General features: G+C 50.4%; 1 protein-coding gene across 1 annotated transcript in view; it reads left to right on the top strand.

The window, feature by feature from the left end:
* Positions 1 to 13,522: 13,522 nt before the first annotated feature.
* Positions 13,523 to 22,846, top strand: part of SH3BP5 (SH3 domain binding protein 5) — an 82,865-nt gene continuing 73,541 nt past the window's right edge. Inside the window, exons 1-2 of the mRNA XM_027549152.1 lie at positions 13,523 to 13,742; positions 15,438 to 15,500. Of these exons, the coding sequence (XP_027404953.1) occupies positions 13,602 to 13,742; positions 15,438 to 15,500 (204 nt within the window). The 5' untranslated portion in view covers positions 13,523 to 13,601. The remainder of the gene's footprint in view (positions 13,743 to 15,437; positions 15,501 to 22,846) is intronic.

Raw genomic sequence — 22,846 nt, 5'->3', positions numbered from 1 at the left:
GTGTGCTATAGACAATGGCATCGTGCCACAGGATTAATCACTGGAAACTGACCTCACCCACGCACATCCCTTCCTGAAAAACCAAGCTCCTGTGCCCGTCTGCTGGGTTGCAATCTTTGTCCAGTACCCTCTCTAGAGTAGTCAGGCTACAAGAACACAGTGCACATACAAGGGAAATAACATCAGCCTGGACGGCAATGCAGAACGTCCGTCTTGCAAAAGAAACAAGATTTCAAGATCAGGAAAGCCATTTTGGTAAACTGCCCTCATCATTGGCAAAGTCATTGACAAATGAGGAAATGGCAGTGTTAGATCAGGAGGATGGGGCCCATAAACATGCTTTGAGTGAGAAGATACTACTGTCAAAAGGGTAAGAGGCACCCAGGGAAAAATCAACAAACTCCTCAAATACTTTTGCTGACGTTATACTGTTTATTTTTTAAAGTTTATTTATTTTTGGCTGCACTGTGCCTTCGTGGCTGTGTGTTGCGGCAAGAAGGGGCTTCTCTTCGCTGTGGAGAATGGGCTCCGGGTGCCCGGCTTCAGCCGTTGCAGCTCGCAGGCTCCAGAGTTCAGGCTCAGTAGTTGAGGCGCACTGACGTGGTTGCCCACACCTAGAGGCTGAGATCTTCCCAGCCCAGGGGTTAAAACTGTGTCCTCTCCATCGGCAGGCAGATTCTTAATCACTGGACCACCAGGGAAGTCCAAAGTGATACAGATTATGACTGTGCTATAAATGTCAAATCTTATTTGAAGAATTTCATATTGTATGATATTAAAGGTTTATCAGAAAAAATACATCAGAAGAAAATTCTTCAATAGTTGATCATTTTCGTGGTGGTGGGTGTTGCTATTCTAATGCTGCTGCTGCTAAGTCGCTTCAGTCGTGTCCGACTCTGTGCGACCCCATAGACGGCAGCCCACCAGGCTCCCCCGTCCCTGGGATTCTCCAGGCAAGAACACTGGAGCGGGTTGCCATTTCCTTTTCCAATGTGTGAAAGTGAAACGTGAAAGTGAAGTCGATCAGTCATGTCTGACTCTTCACGACCCCATGGACTGCAGCCCACCAGGCTCCCCCATCCCTGGGAGTCTCCAGGGAAGAAAACTGGAGTGGGTTGCCATTTCCTTCTCCAGTGCATGAAAGTGAAAAGTGAAAGTGAAGGCGCTCAGTCGTGTCCAACTCTTTGAGACCCAATGGAATGCAGCCCCCCAGGCTATTCTAATGAGCCGGTGGCAAAACTCTTCTCCAAGGCCCTGCCTCCAAGCGTTGGGGAGCCCCCAGCTTTGTCCTGGCCCTCTCCCCGTCCATGTTTTCCACGTCCTAAGTGATCCCACCCAGTCCCCTGGCTTTAAATATTACCCAGATGCTGTTGACTCTCGAACTCATAAATGTGGACTTGGCCTTCAGATGCGTATCCTCCTGTCTACTTGACACCTCCACTTGTGTATTCAATAGCCTCCCGAACTTAGATGTCCAAAAGCACGCTTCATTTAAAAAATGTACTCTGTTGAAGTATGGTTACAACATTGTGTCCGTTTCTAAAGTACAGCAAAGGGATTCAGTTATACACGCGTACATTCTTTTCCGTATCCTTTTCCTTTATGGGAACTGAATTTTGCTTGATGTGCTGCACAGGAGGGCCTTGCTCATTCACTCTACATGTAACAGTTTGCATCTGCTAATCCCAAACTCCCGCTCCATCCGTCCCTCCCCATCCTTGGGAAACACAGGTCTGTTCCCTGTGTCTGTGAGCCTATTTCTGTTTTGTAGATGAGTTCGTTTGTGTCGTAGTTTAGATTCCACATATACGTGATATCATATTACCGTTCTCTGTCTGACTTCACTATGGATGCTAATCTCTAGGTCCATCCACGTTGCTGTGAATAGCATTATTTCATCTTTTTTGAGACCGAGTAATATTCCACTGTATAAATGTACCACCTCTTCTTTATCCATTCATCTGTTTATGGACATTTAGGCTACAAAAACACACCTCTGAATTGCAAATCTTCCTCAAGTCTTTTCTGCCCCACTCAGCAAATGACACCACCTTCAGCCACTTTTCAAGTCAAAATCTCGACAGTCTTTCTTAGTGCCTCTGCCCCTCTGCCCATTCCCACATCTAACGAAAGAGTAAGTGTTGTTGGATTTGTCTTCAAAATACGCTCAGTCAACTCACTCCATCTCCCCGCTGCCACTGAGCCTAGGGGCACATCCCTTGCCTGAGCACTTGTGACAGCTTCCTAATTCATGTTCCTGCCCCCACTATTGCCTTCATGGCCAGCCCATTTCCACAGAGCAGCCACGGTCATCTTTTGAACATATAATGGATCTTGCTCTTCCTCAGCTTCAGTCCATCCAATGGCTTCTCATATCACATGGATAATAAAATCCACGCTCTTGCCCATGGCTCTCCAAGCCCCACGTCATCTGATGTGTCCCCGTGTTCATTTTGACACCGCATCCTCCCTGTTCACCCCCTGGCCATACTGAGGGTGGTCCCAGCCCTTCTGAGGGTCTGTGCCGTCTTGACCACTCTTTCCTGAGGATCCGTCTTGACCACTCTTTCCTGCAGAGTGTGACTGCCTCACTTCTCTTCCTCACATTTCAGCTCACACACCACATTCACAGAGAGCCTTCTCCAGTTCCTGCCTGAGGCTGCCCCCACCGTCACGCCTCTTGATTATCCCATTTTTGTTGTTGTTCATCATAACAGCTCATCATTATCACTTACTGGAAGTATTTTGTTTACTTTTGTATTTAATTCTTTCCCCCCTGTCTTCCCTTAGACTCTCAGCCACAGTGAAGGCAGGGATTTTTGTCTAATTTGTTCACCGATGTGTCTTCATTGCCGGAGGCTGTCGCATGACCCATGCTCAGTAATAATTGTCAACAATGTTTCAAAGAAAAGAAAAAAAAACTTATTTTCATAATTTTAAGCTTATTTTGCCGAGTAAAGCCCCAATAAAACCCCCCTTTTCATTATTTAATGTAGAATTTTGCTTTCCTTTATAAGTGGGTTAATTTAAGTGGCCCTTTCCTATACCAATTGTCTTGGAACAATGAAGCTCTCCTGTCTTGCGTGTTTCCTTCCTTGGCTGACCTAATAAACCAGTGGAATAAGGAAGGGAGGGCAAGGCTGACGTGATTTGTTCTTGGCTAACTCAAGCCAGGCCACGGTGATCAATCATTTTTCTTCTGTGGCACAGAAACGCCCTTTCCCCTTAAAATCCACCCTAGAAGTGTGTCTGCAGTCTGTTATGCTCACTGATTTGCAGTGTATGGAACCACTTTCTTTCTTTTTTCTTTTTTGATTTATTTATTTTTAATTGAAGGACAATTACTTTACAATATTGGTTTGATTTCTGCCATACGCCAACACGAATTAGCCATAGGTGTACATATGTCCCCTCCCTCTTGAACCTCTCTCCTGCCTCCCACCCTTTCCTACCCCTCTAAGTTCTTACAGAGCCCCAGGTTGAGTCCCCTGAGTCATACAGCCAATTTCTGTCGTCTGTGCGTCTCATATACGATAGTGTGTATGCTTCCATGCTGCTCTGTCCATTCATCTCGCCCTCTCCTTCCTCTCCCCAACCCTGTCCATAAGTCTGTTCTCTGTCTGCATCTCCAGTGCACATAGGGGAACCTTTGTCTTTTGAATGGAACACTTTTTTCCTGTCTCCATGATTCTAGCACCATTTAAAATATCTGCAGACCCTTTACTACCAGAGATAAACAATGGAAGTTTCTTTCCTGGGTCCTCTAAGTACTCTAGCCTTCAATTTATCTGGGTCAAGAGACTTGAGCTTAATTCCATTTAGGACACAAATAAAGGTTCTCATTGGAGGGGAGCAGCCACAGTGCAAGACAGTTTGGCAAAATACTGATGTCACTGAGTCACAGAGTTAAACAGATGCTTTGTGATCTGGAGGCCCTGATCCTTTTCAAAGAACAGGTTTCTGCGGCTCCTTGAGTTCTAAGAACCAGTCATCTAGGGGGTGGAAAGCATTGCTGAAGGATTTGAGGTCTGCTTTGAAGCTCTCTTCCCTCTTGCCCTGTGCCACGGTCCTTTGAAGTTGGTAGGAAGAGAAGGGAGGGTGGGGGGAAGGCAGAGGGCACCTGCGTCTCTTCCTCACCTTTCAGCACCACCTTAGGCTGGGGTGTGGCCTGTGAGAATGAGGGGGCTGGCCTGCCGGGCTCTGAAGCTAACATATACTTTCCAAGCGGCCGGCCACTCCTCACATCTCTAGACTCTTGCGAAACAGAATGCAAATTTCCTTGTTGTATTGCCTGCATTTAAATTGCTGGATTTAAACTCCAATCTACAGAGCTCTGTGCCAGTTGACCACACATGCTGGTGGTCTGATCCAGCCTGGAGCTCCCAGCTTGCCACCTCTGACAGGTAAGGATGCAGGATGGCACGTGGACCAGGAGAAGATGCTGATGTCAGCTTCTCCTGCCGCTGCCACCAGGATGAGTGCGGATACAACCTGTTGTTTAGTCTGGAAGAGCACGTTCCATTTTAAAGGGGCTAACAAGCAGACACATATAATTTTTAAAAAGATCTGTGTTGCAGGGAATCTTCATTTAAATGACGTAACATTTGGCAGAAAGAGCCTTAATTTCACAGGAAGGAAATCTCCTTGGGGCCCAAGTCTAGTGGTGGGTGTCTTGCCAAGTAGAAAGACCCTATGACTTTATCATTTGCATGTTTGGGGTGCTCACATGGGGACCTGGAATCGTGCATACATGTCAGTTCAGTCATTCAGTCATGTCTGACTCTTTGTGACCCCATGGACTGCAGCATGCCAAGCCTCCCTATCCATTGACAACTCCTGGAGTTTACCCAAACTCATGTCCATCGAGGTGGTGATGCCATTCAGCCACCTCATCCTCTGTCGTCCCCTTCTCCTCCCGCCTTCAATCTTTCCCAGCATCAGGGTCTTTTCCAATGAGTCAGCTTTTCGCATCAGGTGGCCAAAGTACTGGAGTTTCAGCTGCAACATCAGTCCTTCCAATGAACACTCAGGACTGATTTCCTTTAGGATGGACTGGTTGGATCTCCTTAAGTCCAAGGGACTCTCAAGAGTCTTCTCCAACACCACAGTTCAAAAGCATCAACTCTTCGGCATACACGTCAGAGGTGCTCAAAAATGTATTGAATTCGTATTGCTGACCGCTTTCAGCAAATTTCCCTTTTAAACACTTTTAAAAGATCCCTTCCATAACATACCTGGTTCCCTCAGGTTTAAGCCATGGGGTAGAGGAAGAGAAAACACAGAACGCACCATGAAGTGAAGCTTTGTCGTGTGCCAGTAATTCTGTAAATGTTTTATTTAACGTCCACGTCTCTGAGCGGTGCCATTAGCACACAGGCGAGGACACTCAGATTCAGAGAGAACAGACAGCTTGTCCAAAGTCAACTCACAAAGGGTCCAGCTGGGATCTGAACCCCGTTCGGATATGATTCTTGTTACTGTAACTCTCCAAGAGCCCCACCAAAACCAACGTCACTGCCCCTCTGTTTCCCGGAGGCCCCCAGGTCAGGGGTCAGACCAGCGTGCTCCTCGAGGACCAGGTGAGCTATGCCCACCTGCTGTGGCAGGGAAGGGTATCGAAGCCTTCCAGGGAGTTTGGTTCAACGCTTGGGTAACTCGGATCCCTATTTCCAAATACAACAGATAGTCAAACTGCCCGGGTCTTCCCTTTAAAAATCAGTATGTTCTAATAAAAAAAACCATAATTTCTTACCTTCTCAGCCCAAAATCCCATAGAACAGGTCCTAATTAATGGTGTCATCCAGTCACTCAAACTAGAAATCACCTTTTTTTCCCCTTTTGGCCACACTGCGAGACGTGTAAGATCTTAGTTCTCGGCCAGGGATGGCACCTGCGCCCCCGGCAGAGGAAGCACAGAGTCTTAACCTCTGGACTGCCAGGGAGGTCCCTGGAACCACATTTGACTCCTCCCCTGCCCACCCGCCTCCCTCCTCTAGCTCTTATAAGTCATCGGATTCTGCACAGTCTCGAATCAGTTTCCATGCTCCCTTGAACTATTTCAGCAGCCGCTCCTTCACCCCACCTTAATGCAAGCCCTTCCCATTTGATCCAGCTTAGATCCCATGCCTGACTCTTTGCGACCCTACAGACTGTAGCCCGCCGGGCTCCTCTGTGCATGGAATTCTCCAGGCAAGATTACTGGAGTGGGTTGCCATTCCCTTCTCCATAGATCCCACGAGCCACGATCAAATCCTTACACCTGCCATTGCCTGCAACCCCTCCCCCCTCCCCTCCACCCCTGTGGGAACCCAGCGTGATCCTAACCCCGGTGAAATCCCTCGTTCTTACAAACTTCCTCCTGCACCCAGAGGCTGAAGCTGGCTGGGCAAAACCACTCATCCTTGCTGACTGGTCTCCAGAGTCTCCAGCCACAGGAGGGGCCTGTGCAGCCTGGCTTCTAGAACACACTCCCCCTGCACCCACCTCCCTGCTCCACCGACAGCCACTCCCGCATCTCTCCCCCGCCTCCAGGGCTGGGCCTGCACCTCCCATGGCCTCCTTATTCACAGCGGATGACCTTGCTCACCGTTTCACTGAGAAAAGGGCGGCATTCTCATCCCACGCCAAACTATCTTGCTTTCTCTCCTCAAGTTCCTGGGACACTTGCACATCCTCAGGTGCTGGAGTGCTTTCTCCAAGGGGATGCAGGATTTGTACTCTCATTTCTTTGGAGTCTTGGCTTCAAATGCCCTCCTGAGAGAGCCTTAGAGTCACAATAGCACCCCCATTTCTCTTCCCCCATCCATCCTCTGCTTGGACCCTTGGTCCTGGTCACCCTGACCTACCTATTGTATCCTTGTCTGTTGTATCCTCATGACAGCGGGGAGGTTGCATCTTTTGTTCATAGTGATACCCTGACCTCTGGCCTATTAATTTCTCAGGAAATATTTGTTGGATGAATAAATCCACAAATGAACGAACGGCCTCTCTTTGTCCATGGTCTAGAGTCCAGAGGTTGAGCCTGGAACCCACGGCTTTTGATGACTTGCCCCAGACTCTGCTTTAGGCTTATTTCTTGCTCCAGCCACCCCTACGTCTCCCCTGGGTCCCAGGTCTACACGATCTCTCTCCCTGCTGTTCCTGACTGGTCCAGCCCCTCCATAATTTCCCCACGTTATTCCCTATCTGGAAAGCCCTTTCTTTGACAAATCCTCCTCTCTTGTTGGGCTTCCCTGGTGGCTCAGCTGGTAAAGAATCCGCCCGCAATGCGGGAGACCTGGGTTCAATCCCTGGGTTGGGAAGATGCCCTGGAGGAGGGCAAGGCTACCCACTCCAGTATTCTGGTCTGGAGAACCCCATGGACTATACAGAGTCCACGGGGTCGCACAGAGTTGGACACAACTGAGCGACTTTCACTTCACTTCCTCTCTTGTTTGTGAAAATTCTTTTTGTCATTCAAGGCCAAGCGTCGTCTTCTCCATAAAACCACCCTGGCCTTTGCAGGCAGGAGATGGGTGACCTCTGTGTTCCCACAGTGGGACATGCAGCAGGCAGGAGGGGAAGGCTGCTCCTTCAGTGGCATGGACAGCCAACACCATCGCTCTTTCTGCCCTGAAGTCCACCCAAGCTCCCTGAGGTCAGCAGACCACATTGCTTCCTCTCAGGCCTCCGCTCCCAGATTGTTCAAGAGTTTTGGGGAAAAGGTCACTTTCTCTTTTCCCAAAACAGGCTGACAACACTTAAACACAGTTGGAGACCCTCCCTTCCCCCGAAGACAGGAGAGTGAGGCCCCTTGAACACGGCAAGATTTTCCTTGAGTGTTTATTACATAAGCTGGAGTTCCTCTCCACACCTACAGAAATAGAAACATCCCCACGCACTCACTCCAGTGGGAGATGAGATGGGGAGACAGTCTCTTTCTGCTGGACACCTGCTTCCTTTATCATTCAGGGAGGAAGAGGCTGGGAGGGTAAACATGCGACCCCAGTGAGGAGGTGGGGTTATATAAAAGGAGAGGTTGATATTAATGCCATGAAAAAAATCAGATTCTGACAAGTAAGGACCCGTCTGGAGGAATCTGTAAACCCAGGCTCATCCAGCCAGCTACCCTTTCCCCTCTTCTTTCTAAAGGTCAGCCCACTGTCCTTGGGGCAAATGGGACGACCTGGGGGCTGCGATCGTCACCCAGGATGGCTTTCAGCTTGAGGAAGTGGAGGACAGGGAACAAACACACAGCCTACTTCCCCCCAGTTTAACCAAACTGCAAGGAGATAGTGAAAGTAAACTGAACTCAGGCCAAAGAATGTGGCCTGCTGTTCCAGTGGACAAAGAATGTTGCAGCCATCAGCCATGCAGCCGCCCCCCAGGCAGCCCCGAGGGGATTCAGGTGGAAAAACCTGGGCTGCTGGCCCCAGGTAGTGAAGACGCTTATCTAAGGAATAATTTCAATGAACCCAGACTCTCGCATCTAATCACTAAAGTCTTACCTTGAGAGCTCCCCTTTTGCGCTTAGCAGTCATCTTTTGATGTTTGACCACATCGGCCACCCCACCCCTACCCCCAGCACAAACTTTTTAATGTCCTGGCTGCATCCTTACCGCTTTGCAGCAGTTTCTTCAGAGCTATCCGAGAGGCTGCCTCTCCGCCCACAGTCCTCAGTGAGCTCCCTGAAGAAAACGTGACCTGCGACTTTTAGGCTGTGCAGTTTTCTTCAGAGGACAGCGGGCAGTACCTCTCCAAGGGAAGGAGTCCCTGGGGTTCTGTTCCGTTGTCAGCCATCCACACATTTGCCCATACCATGCGTGATATGATCGAGCTGCCCCAAATCACAGCTCTGGTACTGTTAGGGGAACCACTGACTGAAACCACTCACCCCGGCAGGCCTGGTAGCAGCCACGTGCCTGAGTCAGCTTAAACAGGAGATCCCGGTAAGGAACACGCAACTAACAAGCAATCACCAACGAAAGAATTTAAAGAAAGAAAAGAAAGTGAAGTTGCTCAGTTGTGTCTGACTCTTAGCGACCCTGTGGACTGTAGCCTATGAGGCTCCTCCATCCACGGAATTTTCCAGGCAAGAGCACTGGAGTGGGCTGCCACTTCTTGGGAAAGGTCAAAAAGAGAGAGGCGATGGCAGTGCATATGTCCTGCCAGCCTCCCAGGATCCTGGAGTCCCTCTGGGCTGAACTCCAGCTTCACTCCATCCGTCTTGCCTCAGGAAGGACCCTGAGTCAGGGCTGGCCAGAGACAGCCTGGACACTAAGCACATCGCCGTGAGACCCCAGACTGTGAGCTGCGAGGCAGGGCAGCCCCCTGGGGCCCTTCTCCGCCTGCTCTCCACCCAGGTGCCCCTTCCCAACAGAGTCTCCTGCTTTGTCAGAACACGTGTCTCCTCGGACAATTCATGTCCCAGTGTCAGACCAGAGCCCACTCTGGGGTCTTCCTTCCTGCAACAGTGCGGTGCAGGCGTCCTCCCCACCACTCCGACCCCTCCAAGTCCGGCAAGGCACAGCTGTGTCCTTGGAAACCCACGTCACACACGCAGCACTAAAAGTCTGTTTTCTCCAAAGGGGGCGATACTATAATTGGGCAATGGATTCTTCAGAGGAACTGAAACAATGTAGATTCCAGGAGCTAAGCCCTTATGAGCAGCACCTTATCTACTGATTACATCATTTCAATTGTTAAATTGTATTTAAAGGCTCTTGAAATGGGCAGAAATGTACTGTGCCCCAAATACTCCACCAATGGCCAAATTCTAGGTCTTGGGGGTGGTGACAAGTCTTTTGAGTGAAGGAGGCAGTGGGACACTTAAATAGAAATAAAAAAGCATAGCTCCAACCAGAAGGTACGTTTCCTCTCACTCAATGTTTCTCAAATTTTTATTGCCAGTACTTCCTTATATTTTTTTAAAGTGATTGAAGACCTCAAAGAGCTGTTGTTTATGTGGTTACGTCTACAGGTGGTTGCTGCTGTGTCGAAATGAAAAGCACTTAAAAAACTTTCATGCATTCATCTAAAAATAACAACACACTTATTACATGTTAATGCAAATATAATAATTTTACGATAATTTTAAGATAACTCTAGCTTTCAAAATGACAAATAAAAGTTTGCAAAGGAAAATAAAATAGTGACAAGGGCATTGTTTTCCATTTTTGCACATCTCTTTAATGTGTGGCTTAATAGACGATAGCTGGATTCTCACATCTTCTGGATTCAATCTATTGCGACACCATGTGTCATGTAACTTTTAGGAAACCCCAGTGAATACTCAGAATGAGAGTGAGGAAGGCAAGTCTTGTCTTTGTATTTCTCTGCAAGTTTTGATGGCATGTGTATCCTGAAATTTCTCAGAGACGTCCAGGGACCTCCAGCCCATCCTTTAGAGTCATTCACCCAGATCAAATATGGCAGCCTAAATGAACATTAAGCATTTATTTGGGTTCCAAGCCCCTTATAAGGCTTGCCTCCTTAATACGTGAGGTCAGCAGCAATGTATCTTTGCTCCATTCTTGTACATATTCCTGTAAAACGCTGAGAGCTTGTGACTATGATGGGACAGCCACCTCCATGATTATGCTGTGAGGATGGCACAGCTGATTTTATCCTGTGTGGACCTGACCTACCCACACGAATCCTTAGAAGGGACTGGGCTCTCCCAGAAGGGGAGACTGAAGTGGGAGATGGCCTGAGCACTAGGGAGGTCCTCTGCTGCTGGCTTTGAAGATGCTGGGGTCACATCGCAAGGACCGTGGGCGGCCTCCAGCAGCCGGGGATGGCCCTTGGCTGACAATAAGGAAATGGGCGTCTCAGTCCTACAACCGCAGGGAGCCGAATCCAGCCAACAGCCTGAATGAGCTTGGAGGGACTTTTTCCTTAGAGCGTCAGAATGGTTTGGAGCCTGGCTGACACCCTGGTTCGGTCTGGGAGACCCTGAGCAGAGAAGCTAGTCACGCTGTGCCTGAACGTCGGGCCTACAGTTGTTGTCCGGTCGCTAAGTCGTGTCCAACTTTTTGTGACTCCATGGACCGTAAGCCACTAGGCAACGCTGTCCACGAGGTTCTCCGGGCAAGAATACTGGAGTCAGGTTGCCATTTCCTCCTCTAGGGGATCTTCCTGACCCAGGGATCGAACCTGTGTCTCCTGCTTTGTCAGGTGGATTCTTTCCCACTGAATCTGCAAGGGATGCCCCGCTTCCCCGTCATAAAACTGTGAGTTAACAAACAAGCCCTGTTTTAAGCCACTAATTTGTGGTACTTTGTTACACAGCGACAGAAAACGAATACAATATGCATTATCTTAAATTTATCTTAGAATCACACAGATAATCATGAATATATCCTCATGATCAAAATGACAGTATTATCGAGAAATGGAGAGTTCCCTCTGACGTCTCCAACCCCCGACCCTAGCCAGTCTTGGGCCCTTCCCTACCCTCCTTCCCAGGGCTAGCCACTCTTGGCTGGGTACAGAGTCTGCCTTGCAGCTCTCTTTCTATGCATGGATTTGCATATGTATGTGTCCATAGACATACATAATAGTGCTGTGCTTTATTTTCCTTTTTTTAAACTTCAGAACACTTATTGGGATCCTTGCTATAGCTGGCCCAGGTCTTCTAAAAATAAAGCAACAAAAGTCTACACTGATGTTCAGAAGCTGTTTCCCTGTGTCCCATAGAGGCATTGAACCACCTATTGCTCTTAAATCTAAACTCAAACAGAAGTGTATTCTGGAGGCTGCTGTTCCAATGGTGATGATGAGGTTTCACCACTAGGAAGCGTTCAGAATCAGGGCTGACCTCACTTTTCTTGTTTTTAACCTCCGTCTCAGTTTGTTCACAGCTGGGGTCAGTCTGTTCAGGTACAGGCTCAGTTCCAAGCCAACGAGGAGACACTGGTGGCTCTTGTGTCCCACAGTGACTCTTAATGGCCATCTTGACCCTGCCTTCATCCATCACTGGGAAATGAAAAGCAACTATGTCATTAGCAAGGAATTTGAGAACATCTCACGAAGAATTGCTGACTCTCTCTTGATTTAAAGAACAATGAACAGGTGTGGCCTGTCCAGAAACAAACCCACGACACACACCTGTGTTACCTCCAGGAGACAGCGAAACTCCTTTGATGGGGAGGACCACGGTGCCAGAGTGTGTAGGGCGGAACCTTGCCCAAGGGGTAACCCCCCAACTTAGCTTCTGATAATACCAACCCTAAACAGGTTTCCCAAGGCTGGCTTTAATGACAAGCTCTCAGAAAGAAGCTCCTTTCTCGAGTAAGTCTGCCCTCCAAACTCAACAGAGCCCATGGGCCACAAGCCTTTGCGTAGAAAGAGCGTACACTCTCCGTTTTTGTAGTGAAAGAGACATTAGCAATGGCCAGTGGCAATGTCCTTGCCTGCTTTGCTAAGGTCATCTGATCTTCTGCTCCCCTGACATCACAGTGGCCCTGACATTTCATAAAAGCACAGACATGACCTTTATTCTTTAGCTTGTTTTGAGTTTGCCGGGCAAGTTCTGGTGCCCACAGGAAACCTCCTGTCAGTGACCCCTTGGATGCAGTGTGTCCATTAACAGAGGTTAACCCTCACACCTCCTGGAGAAGGCTGCACGCACGCGTGCAACCGCCCACAACCCTGATCAGTGGATTTTCCATGCTTCCCAGCTGTTCAGGTGGGGCCATCCCATAACTCTGAAAGCAGAGCTTCTTGGGTGTGGAGCTCTGCTCAGTCGGGGCACAGCCTTTGGACAAGGGATCCACCCATGGAGCTGGAGCCGGCTCCCCTCTGGGTCGTTTTGTGTCTATGTGAGCGCACGTTTCCCTTCCCTTTTCTGGGGAAACCTTCAGGAGGATACATTTCCTCAGCTTCACCCAAGGGAACAGAAGTGCTTGGCATGTACACAGGGGTTTGAGTCTTGCAACTGGTCCAAGGTCACGGAGGACAAGCTTCTAAAGGGGACTTCAGATGGTGGAAACACCCCAAACTTTCCTTCTACCGTGCTTCCCTGGTGGCTCAGACAGTAAAGAATCCGCCTGCAATGCAGGAGACCCGGGTTCCATCACTGGGTCAGGAAGATCCCCTGGAGGAGGGCAAGGCAACCCACTCCAGTGTTCTTGCCTGGAGAATCTCCATGGACAGAGGGGCCTGGGGGCTAAACCCATGGGGTCGCAAAGAGTCGGACACCACTGAGCGATTAACAATTTCCCTCCACGGAGTCACTTCGCCTTGGCAGAGGCGGGAGGCGGAAAAGCACCCGGACACCCGGCGGCCGACCTTGGGGAGCTGGCGATCTCTTCCGGCTGCTAAGTTAAAACTGGGGTGAGGGCTCCCCCATTTCACCACCTACGGGCTTGCTGGTGGGGAGGTTTTGTGACGGAGCGCGGTTCCCCGGGCTGCCGGGCCGAGCCGGGGCTGCGCGGGGCGGGCCGGGGGCGGAGCGGGCGGCGCTGACGGCCGCGGCGGAGAGGGGGCGACCGCGCCCACTTCCTCCGGAGCCCGGGGACCCGCGGCCGCGAGCGGCGCCCAGCTCCCCCGCCCGGCCGTGACCAGGAGGCTCCGGCGCGACCTGCGGCCGCCAGCCCCGCGCGTCCCTCGCCGCCCCCGGCATGGACGCGGCGCCGAGGCGGAACCGCCCGGAGGGGCCGGCGGAGCGCCCGCCGCCCGCCCGGGACTCGGAGGAGGAGGAGGAGGAAGCCGGGATGGAGCCCGGGCTGGCGGACGAGGAGGAGGTGGACCCCCGGATCCAGGTAGGAGGCGCGGGGGGCGCGCGGGGGCCCCGGCCTCCGCGCTCAGCCCGCCTCGGAGCTCCGGGTGCCTGCGCGCAGTGGGGCGGCCCGGGGAGGCCCGGGGCTGCGGGGGAGAGAAGCTCCGAGCGCCGGGTTTCGCCCGGTTCCTGGGGAGGCTGCGGTGCCCGCGCGGACGCGGCCCGACTCCATCGCCGGGACTCCCGGTGCGACGCGGGGGTCGCCCGCAGCGTGCCCTGCGCTTGGGGCGGACGTGCAACAAAGAGGAAAGGGGGCGGGGGCGCCTGGCCCGGTTCGGGGTACCCGATCCGGCTCGGCGCGCCGCGGGCTCTGCGCAACCTCCGGACTCCGGGAGCCCGGCCGGCGGCGTAGCGCGCGCCCCCGGGGCGCTGGGCGCCGGCCACCCCCCTACACCTGGGGCTGCCGCCGTGCCCGGGGGTCGGAGCCCTCACCTGGCAGAGGGGACCGTGCGGAGCCACCCCCCCCCCCCACCCCACCCCACCCCCGATTCATTGTTAGCAAACCGAAGGGTTTATTGTCACCCCGGCGCAGCCCTCCGGCTGGCCTCAAATGGTTTAAAACCCAGCTTTTCCTCCTTGTGAGGTCGAGTGTGAACAGAAATCAGGGCCAACTGGTGCGCAAAGCTGACGCGCGAGAAGGCGAGAGGGTTGGCCTGCTTCCTGCGCCTCCATTTCTCCGGGAGATGATTAAAAAGCGGTTTCCTAGCCGAGATCTCAAAGTGACAGCTTAACCTCTTCACCCTCTAAGCAAAAAATCACAGCACACCCCTTTGCCAAGACCCATTTTTCTGCTCTTCCATAAGTCACTTGTAACAAAACCCTGCTTTTCAGCACGAACTGCGATTTCTGGAGACCTAATTGGTTTTTCAGTGTGCAGATCTGTTAAAAAGCTCATTTAACTCAGCTGTTGTGTTTAACTGAATTGTCGTGGCAGGTGAGCAAGATAAAAATCAGGTGGAAAAAGCTCCATATTAGGAATTCTATTAAAATCAGTTTGGGCTACTAAATTTTGTTTTCTTGGGGAATTCTGTTAACAGGATCCTTTGTTTGCAGAGTAAAATGAGTTAACTTCATGCTGGGCGCTTTTTACAAAATGTTAGCTTGTAAATATTTAAAGGATCAGGATTAAAGCTAGTTTTAGTTGTTTTGTAAACAGCTAGGTAGTTTGAATAATTGGCGGTTTGAAAAGAAAATGCTCTCTACAGAAAAATGCTCAACTTTGGGTTGAGTTAATGCCAGAATTCCACCCTTGGTTCGCATCATTTCATTGAGTTTATACTTTAGGCTTGGCTTTGTTTTCTTTTATTATCTTTTCTGCAGAATTCCTGCTCTAAAGCAGAAAGCATTATTTTGATTTAGCCTCTAAACCATTTGTAACAGGTGGGTTTACCTGAAGGCACAAACCTGCAATAAATAATTGACCTTCTAAGAAAAGACAAATTCCTGGGACCTTAAGTCATTTTCAAAAAGGCCACTATCAAGAAAAAGGTTTCAGAAATGCTGACATTCATTTGTTCTTCCAGCCAAGGCCCAACTGTTTTCCTTGACAATTAATATGGACTGGTTCCTCTTCCTACAAACTGGCCAGAGTAATTTTGCAGATTTTGGAGCTGAGTCACAGTGGAAACCAAAGACATGCATCCCTGAAGTCTTTTTTTCTGTCCCTTTTCTTCATCAGGGAGAACTGGAGAAGCTCAATCAATCCACGGATGATATCAACAGACGGGAGACTGAACTTGAGGTACAGAAAGCTGGGTCCTGAAGTGAAGGTGGCTTCTGTCCTGCTGACCCCAGGCTGGTTCATTCTGTTTTAATAGCTGCAGAGTGGTTGCTGGCGTTCCCTCCTTGAAGTTGAGCAATAGCAAGCTGCCCGACAGAATAAATTACACCACTGAGGCCAGCTTGTGGGTGGAACACATGTGGATCCAATTTCACGTGGTTTTCATCCTGCAAACTCGGAGGGGCCCAAACCAAGGGCTTTAGACACTCTTAAGCCCTGAAGTTAACGTGTCCGTTGAAAAGTTAGAAGGATTGAGGGGGGAAATTGGCTGTGCCCTTTAATGGATAAGAACGAATGAGCTCACAAAATCTCTTAAATATTTTACAGCGACTCCTTACATTGCTACTTGGAAATAATCATGTGTTTCCTTAAAAGTACTTAGATCTTTTTTGACTTTTGGGCCCCAACCATTCGCCGCCTCCCTGTCCCCGCCCTTCCACTCTCCTGCTTTTTTTCTTTATTGTCTGCTTGGGTATAGAATATTAATGATCTTAATGATACAGAAAAGCTGTTTAGTCTCGGAAGTGCTTTCCTGCCTGGAAAAATCTGGAGAGCTGAGACCTCGATTTGAAGTTCGTGGGCATCTTCCCACCTGAGTGAACAGATTGACACTTCGTGGCTCCCACTTAGCCCCCATGCCTTTTCAGCAGTGGTTTTCCCACCACTTCCCAGCAGGTTTGACAACCCCCGCTTGTGTCTGGGAGCTGTGGGAGGACCCGCATCTGTAGGTCAGCAGAAGGGGCGGGCGCCGCTGGTCCCTCCGGGTGAGGGGGTGGGAGGTCTCAGGAATGTGATCCACCAGCCTGGCAACCCTGCTTTGTCCCTGCATGTTGAGGCCAGAGGTGGCCCGAGAGGCAAAGCTAGTTTGCCGAGCTGCTTCTGAAGGACTTTTCCTGTGTTCTGATTCATCTGTGAGCTGTCTTCTCCCCCAAGTGAAGTACCTTCTGTGTGTGGAAATTTTTTGCACGTATGATGAATCAGGACTGTTTGCTGGGCAGTTGAAATCTCTTAGAATCTCACGTTTGGAATTCATTTAGCAGCATGACCCATTTCATTCCTATCAGGGTTTGACGTTTCCAAAAAGTTTTTTTAAATTTTTAATGTCTCTCTCTCTCTGGCTGCTGTGAGTCTTGGTTACAGCATGCAGGATCTGTAGTTGTGACGTGCGAGCTCTTAGTGGAGGCGTGTGGGGTCTGACCAGGGGTCGAACCTGGGCCCCCTGCATTGGGAGTGCCGAGTCTCAGCCCCTGGGCCACCAGGCGAGTTCCCCGAGGGTTTTACAGGCTTTACCACCTTCCACCTTGTCACAGCAGCCTGGAGCTGTGCTGTTCATGATGGCCACCTCTAGCCATGTGTGGCTATTTGAATTTAAATTAATAACAATTAAATAAAATAAAAAGTTCACTTCCTCATAGTAGCCACCTTTCAGGGGTGCAGTAGGCCTGGTATTGGACAGATTGGAGAAAACTCCCATCATCGTAGACAGTTCTGCCAGGTGGCCTGGGCCTGGCAGGGACCACTGGTTCTCCAGGGAAGGACACAGAGGTCAGTGTCCTCACAGGTCAGCCACACGGCAGAGCCTAGTCATTTTTCAGATCCCCTTCCATTACTCATGCTCTGCAATCCCAAATACCAGCAGACAAGTTAGAAATAGTTTTTTTTTTTTTTTTTTTTGCAAAGTACTGATTTATTCAGGGCCTCTCAGGTGGTCCTAGTGGTAAAGAACCCGCCTGCCAATGCAGGAGATGTAAGAGATGTGCGTTCAGTCCTTGGATTGGGAAGATCCCCTGGAGGAGGGCATGGCAACCCACTCTGGTATTCTTGCCTGGAGAAGCCCATGCACAGAGGAGTCTGGCGGGCTTCCGTCCATGGGGTCACAAAGAGTCAGACACAACTGAAGCGATTTAGCACGCATGCACGATTTAGCATCCAGCACATATTTATAGGGCTACTCCATTCCGGCCCCTGTCCGGGTTGCGTTCCCCTTCTGAGGCACAGTTGTTTCATCTCAACTCTCTTCAGCCCCGATTTCCGAAGCCCCTTTCTGGACACACTCAGGTCTTTGTGTGTCTCGGGAAACTCTGACAGGTGTTTCCTGCCTGGCTCAGGAGGGCACTTGGCAGCCACCGGGAGAGGGGGTCAGGCTGACCTGTGTCACCGGCTGCCCTTTCCGTGGCCTTATTATAACCAGGGTGTGTGTGCTTAGTCGCTCGGTCGTGTCGGACTCTCTGCGACCCTATGAACTGCAGCCTGCCAGGCTCCTCTGTCCATGGAATTTTCCAGGCAAAGGATCCTGGGGTGGGTTGCATTTCCTTCTCCAAAAACCAGGGTGGACTCAGGCAAGTATAGGGCAAACTCTGGACGTCATGAAAACTTCCTTAGCAGCCATGTTGAAAAGGAACAAGAAACAGCTGAAGCTAATTTCCATCCAATTTCCTTTAACCCAGAATTTTTGAGATAGAATAATTTCAGTGTGGAATCAAAACAGGAAAATCAAGAGTGAGATGTTTTGCATATTTTTGTACCCGGTCTTGGAAGTCTTGTGCATCTTTTATACTAGAGCATGTCTCACTTCAGACCAACCAGGTTTAGGAGGGCAGCCCGGGTCTAATTTGTTGGGTTTCGGCCTCTGTGCAGGCTCTCTGGGCACTGCTCACACTCGCAGAGCCCACCGGGAAGCTGATGGCCGTTGTCTGGCGGGCTATGTCCCTTCGGGCGGGCACTGGGCACCCACCTTGTTGTCGGGCTTGCAGCCTCTGCTGATCCAAGCAGATAGGGGTTCAAGACAGAGGCCCTGCCTCAGGGAGTTGATGTCTCAGTTGAGGCTGGGGTGTGGAGGGGCGGCTAGTGATTACAGATTGCGAGTCCAGTAGAGGAGCGACCTGACAGAGGAATCTCCGGAAAACACTGAGTGGAACAAGGGAGCCTGTGTGCAGAGCGGCAGATGGAGGGAGCAGCGGGGGTGCCAGGGGAGGGCGGGCACCGACGGGCGTGGGCCAGGGAGCAGCCATCTGAGCACACGGATGGTCCTCCTTGTTCTCAGAAGTTTCCACTAAGCTTTCGGGAAGCCGTGGCTCCCAAGGGAAATGTTGTGACCAAAGGCTTTCAGTAAGTTCAACCTCATTAGGCTCCTGTGAGCCACTGGTCCCCCACGTCCACTGATCAGTATGTAACTTTGTGTTTCTGTTTAAAGACACATTCAGTTCAGTCGCTCAGTTGTGTCCGACTCTTTGTGACCCCATGGACTGCATGCAGCACACCAGGCCTCCCTGTCCATCACCAACTCCCGGAGTTTGCTCAAACTCATGCCCATTGAGTCGGTGATGCCATCCAACCATCTCATCCTCTGTCTCCCCGTCTCTTCCTGCCTTCAATCTTTCCCAGCATCAGGGTCTTTTCCAATGAGTCAGTTCTTCACATCAGGTGGCCAACGTGTTGAAGTTTTAGCTTCAGCATCAGTCTTTCCAATGAATATTCAGGACTGATCTCCTTTAGGATGGACTGGTTGGATCTCCTTGCAGTCCAAGGGACCCTCAAGAGTCTTCTCCAACACCACAGTTCCAAAGCATCAATTCTTCTGCGCTCAGCTTTCTTTGTACTCCAACGCTCACATCCATACATGACTACTGGAAAAACTCAGCCTTGACTAGACGGACCTGTTTTGGCAAAGTAAAACCTTGTGGCAAAGTAAGACCTTTTTGTCTCTGCTTTTTAATATGCATGTGATTTTATTGTAAAGATTTTTTTTTTTTAAGATTTTTTTTAATGTGGACCATTTTTAAAGTCATTATTGAATTTGTTAAAATAGTGTTTCTGTTCTCTGTTTTGAGTTTCTGGCCTGTGGAATCTTTGTTCCCCAACCGGGGATGGAACCTGCACCCCTGCAATCCAGGAAAGGCAAAGTCTTAACCACTTGACCAGCACAGAAGTCCCTAAAGACACCTTGCTACTGCTAAGTCTCTTCAGTCGTGCCCAACCCTGTGTGATCCCATAGAAGGCAGCCCACCAGGCTCCCACGTCCCTGGGATTCTCTAGGCAAGAATACTGGAGTGGGTTGCCATTTCCTTCTCCACTGAATGAAAGTGAAAAGTCAAAGTGAAGTTGCTCAGTCGTGTCCGACTCTTAGCGACCCCATGGACTGCAGCCCACGAGGCTCCTCTGTCCATGGGATTTTCCAGGCAAGAGTACTGGAGTGGGGTGCCATCGCCTTCTCCGAAAGACACCTTCTATAATGTGTATTTTTGGTTCATTCATGTTGAGCTTGGCCATCAGCTCCATGACTCAGCCTGCTCAAAGGTTATTCAACTCGTGTTTTCTCCGTTAGGCTCATCACAGCTTTCCTGGGCTTAGGACACTAGCCAGCCCTTTAGCACTAGGCTTGGGGTCCATTTTAAGCAGCAAAATCAGCAACGTAAAGCACAAAAATGCAGAAAGTGTGGCACTAAATGGACTGTGTCAAGGATGCCTGTTTGCAGCACGAGAGCTGGGGCGGGGCAGGGGGGGTCTGTCCCTCCTCCCCGAGAACAGCCCCGCGGGCGCCTGGAGCACCTTGCGCTCTGTGCAGGCCCGCGCGTGGCTGTAGAGCAGCACCGTATTTTCTGGAATTAGTGAGTAGACAGATTCACAGATGATGACAACTGACTGTGATATTTGAGAGCCTCTGGGGCGGGGCTTCTGCTGTCCGCCTCTCCTTTCCTTTGCTTTGTGATTATGGTCTGCAGGGCCCAGCACCCCTTGTGACTTGGAGTGATTCAGGTGAATGGGTGACCCCAGTGCTCATGCACCGTTTACAACATCCACGATATGGAAGCAACCCTGTGTGTTCACTGATGGGTGAATGGGTAAAGATGTGGTACAGGACTTCCCTGGTGGCCCAGTAGTTAAGAATCCAGGTTTGCACTGCATTTGATCCTTGGTTGGGGAACTAAGATCCTGCACGTGGTGCAGCCAAAAAATTTTTGGTACGTATATCCATAATGGAATGTTACTCAGCCGTGAAAAATGAAATTTGCAGCAACCCAGATGGACTTGGAGGGCATTATGCGAAGGTGAAAGAAGTCAGACAGAGACAAATACTGTGTGATTCTGCTTGTATGTGGAGTCTGAAAAATACAACCAACTGGGGAATATGACAAGTGAAGCAGACTCACGGGTGTAGAGAACAAGCTAGTGGTTATCAGGACAGAGTATTGGAGGTAAGGCAGCCTCAAGGATGTTTGTATAATATGGGGAATATAGCCAGTGTTTTGTATTAACTATAAGTAGAAAGTTTAGTTCAGTCGCTCAGTCGTGTCTGACTCTCTGCGACCCCATGAACTGCAGCACGCCAGGCCTCCCTGTCCATCACTAACTCCCGGAGTTTACCCAAAGTTTACTCTTGTCCATTGAGTCGGTGATGCCATCCAGCCATCTCATCCTCTGTCGTCCCCTTCTCCTCCTGCCCTCAATCTTTCCCGGCATCAGGGTCTTTTCAGATGAGTTCGTTCTTTGCATCAGGTGGCCGAAGTACTGGAGTTTCAGCTTCAACATCAGTCCTTCCAATGAACACCCAGGACTGATCTCCTTTAGGATGGACTGGTTGGATCTCCTTGCAGTCCAAGGGACTCTCAAGAGTCTTCTCCAACACCACAGCTCAAAAGCATCAATTCTGCTTCCCTGGTGGCTCAGAGGTTAAAGCATCTGCCTGCAATGCAGGAGATCTGAGTTCGATCCCTGGGTGGGGAAGATCCCCTGGAGAAGGAAATGGCAACCCACTCCAGTATTCTTGCCTGGAGAATCCCATGGATGGAGGAGCCTGCTGGGCTATGGTCCACGGGGTCCAAAGAGTCGGACATGACTGAGCAACTTCACTCACTCACTTCACCCAGCTTTCTTTATGGTCCACCTCTCACACCCATACATGACCACTGCTAAGGACACACTTCCCTGTTTAAAGAGCACGTTTCACAGAAGAGGAGTTTGAAACTGCAGAAACATTGAAGTGAAGTGAAGTCGCTCAGGTGTGTCCAACTCTTTGCAACCCTATGGACTGCAGCCCTCCAGGCTCCTCCATCCATAGGATTTTCCAAGCAAGAATACTGGAGTGGGTTGCCATTTCTTTCTCCAGGGGATCTTCCCAACCCAGGGATCAAACCCAGGTCTCCCGCATTGTGGGCAGATTCTTTACCAGCTGAGCCACCAGGGAAGCCCAAGAATATTGGAGTGGGTAGCCTATCCTTTCTCCAGGGGATTTTCCCGACCCAAGGATTGAACCCAGGTCTCCTGCATTGCAGGCAGATGCTTTACCCTCTGAGCCACCAGGGAAGCCCAGACTTTTATCAGAGAGGCTCTTGAATATGAGCCTGATGTTTCAAGTTAAGAAAACACATGTATTTTCCCACAGGCGCATTGGTTAATCAGCTTTAATCATTAACTCATGGAGTGTTTCTTGAGCACCCACTGTGTGCTTTCCTGAAAGCCTGTCTGAAGGGGGCGGGCCTGGGGCGGGCAAGGACCCTCCAGAGGGAACAGTCGGTGCTAAGGAGGGGCGCCTCCTGGGCTGAGCACCGGTGCCCTGGGGGTGGGGCGAGCCGGTTGGAGAAAGATAAGCAGTCCTTCTGCCTGTGGCAGCCTTGCCCCGGGGTGCAGTGGGCAGGGAGACGTGCTGATGCACTTGGACGCCGTGTACCCGCATCTGTTCTCAAAGGTTTGAAACGAGAGGCAGCGCAGAGAATTTCTAAGTCACTGTCATCAGGATCTGTAACATTCCACGCCCAGTTGCTTAGTTTTTTTACCGCCGTGTGTAGTGTTTCCTTACCCCCTGCTGCTCTGAAGGTGGGCTCGTCTCGGGGTGAAATGGTCACTGATGAGGAGCAGGAAGGGCCCTCCAGGCCCAGTTGCCCACGCACATGTTTCTGGCTCAGAAAGCCGTCTCACACTGACTTTTCAGCCTGCCCTTCCCAGCGGGGGCAGAGGCGCTTCATTGTAAATGGCCGTGCACTTTCCCTCTGTGCCTGGGTGGAGGCGGTTTGAAAAATCATCCGAATTCTGGACATCTGTGTTCCTCAGACTCACAGAAGGCCTGCACCCAGCATCAACCTTCTCCTTTGCCAAAAACTAGCAAACAGCTTCTCTTTAAAAAACTGTCCCGAGCTTGGAAACTTGGGGTTGGGGAGGAGAAGAACCGGTGAATTGGGCGCATCCTGGACTCTTCCTAATGAATTACTAGCACAAGTCAGGGGAAGAGAAATTATTTTCTCAGAGGACAGTGTTGTCACATCTTAGCACTTTCTCCTTTAAGATGTGTGTGTGGTGTGTGTGTGTGTATT

The sequence above is a fragment of the Bos indicus x Bos taurus genome, chromosome 1 (genome assembly GCF_003369695.1).
Source record: "Bos indicus x Bos taurus breed Angus x Brahman F1 hybrid chromosome 1, Bos_hybrid_MaternalHap_v2.0, whole genome shotgun sequence".
NCBI classification, from domain to species: Eukaryota; Metazoa; Chordata; class Mammalia; order Artiodactyla; family Bovidae; genus Bos; species Bos indicus x Bos taurus.
The sequence above is the reverse complement of the archived record's forward strand: the minus strand, read 5'-3'. Positions and strand labels throughout refer to the sequence as shown.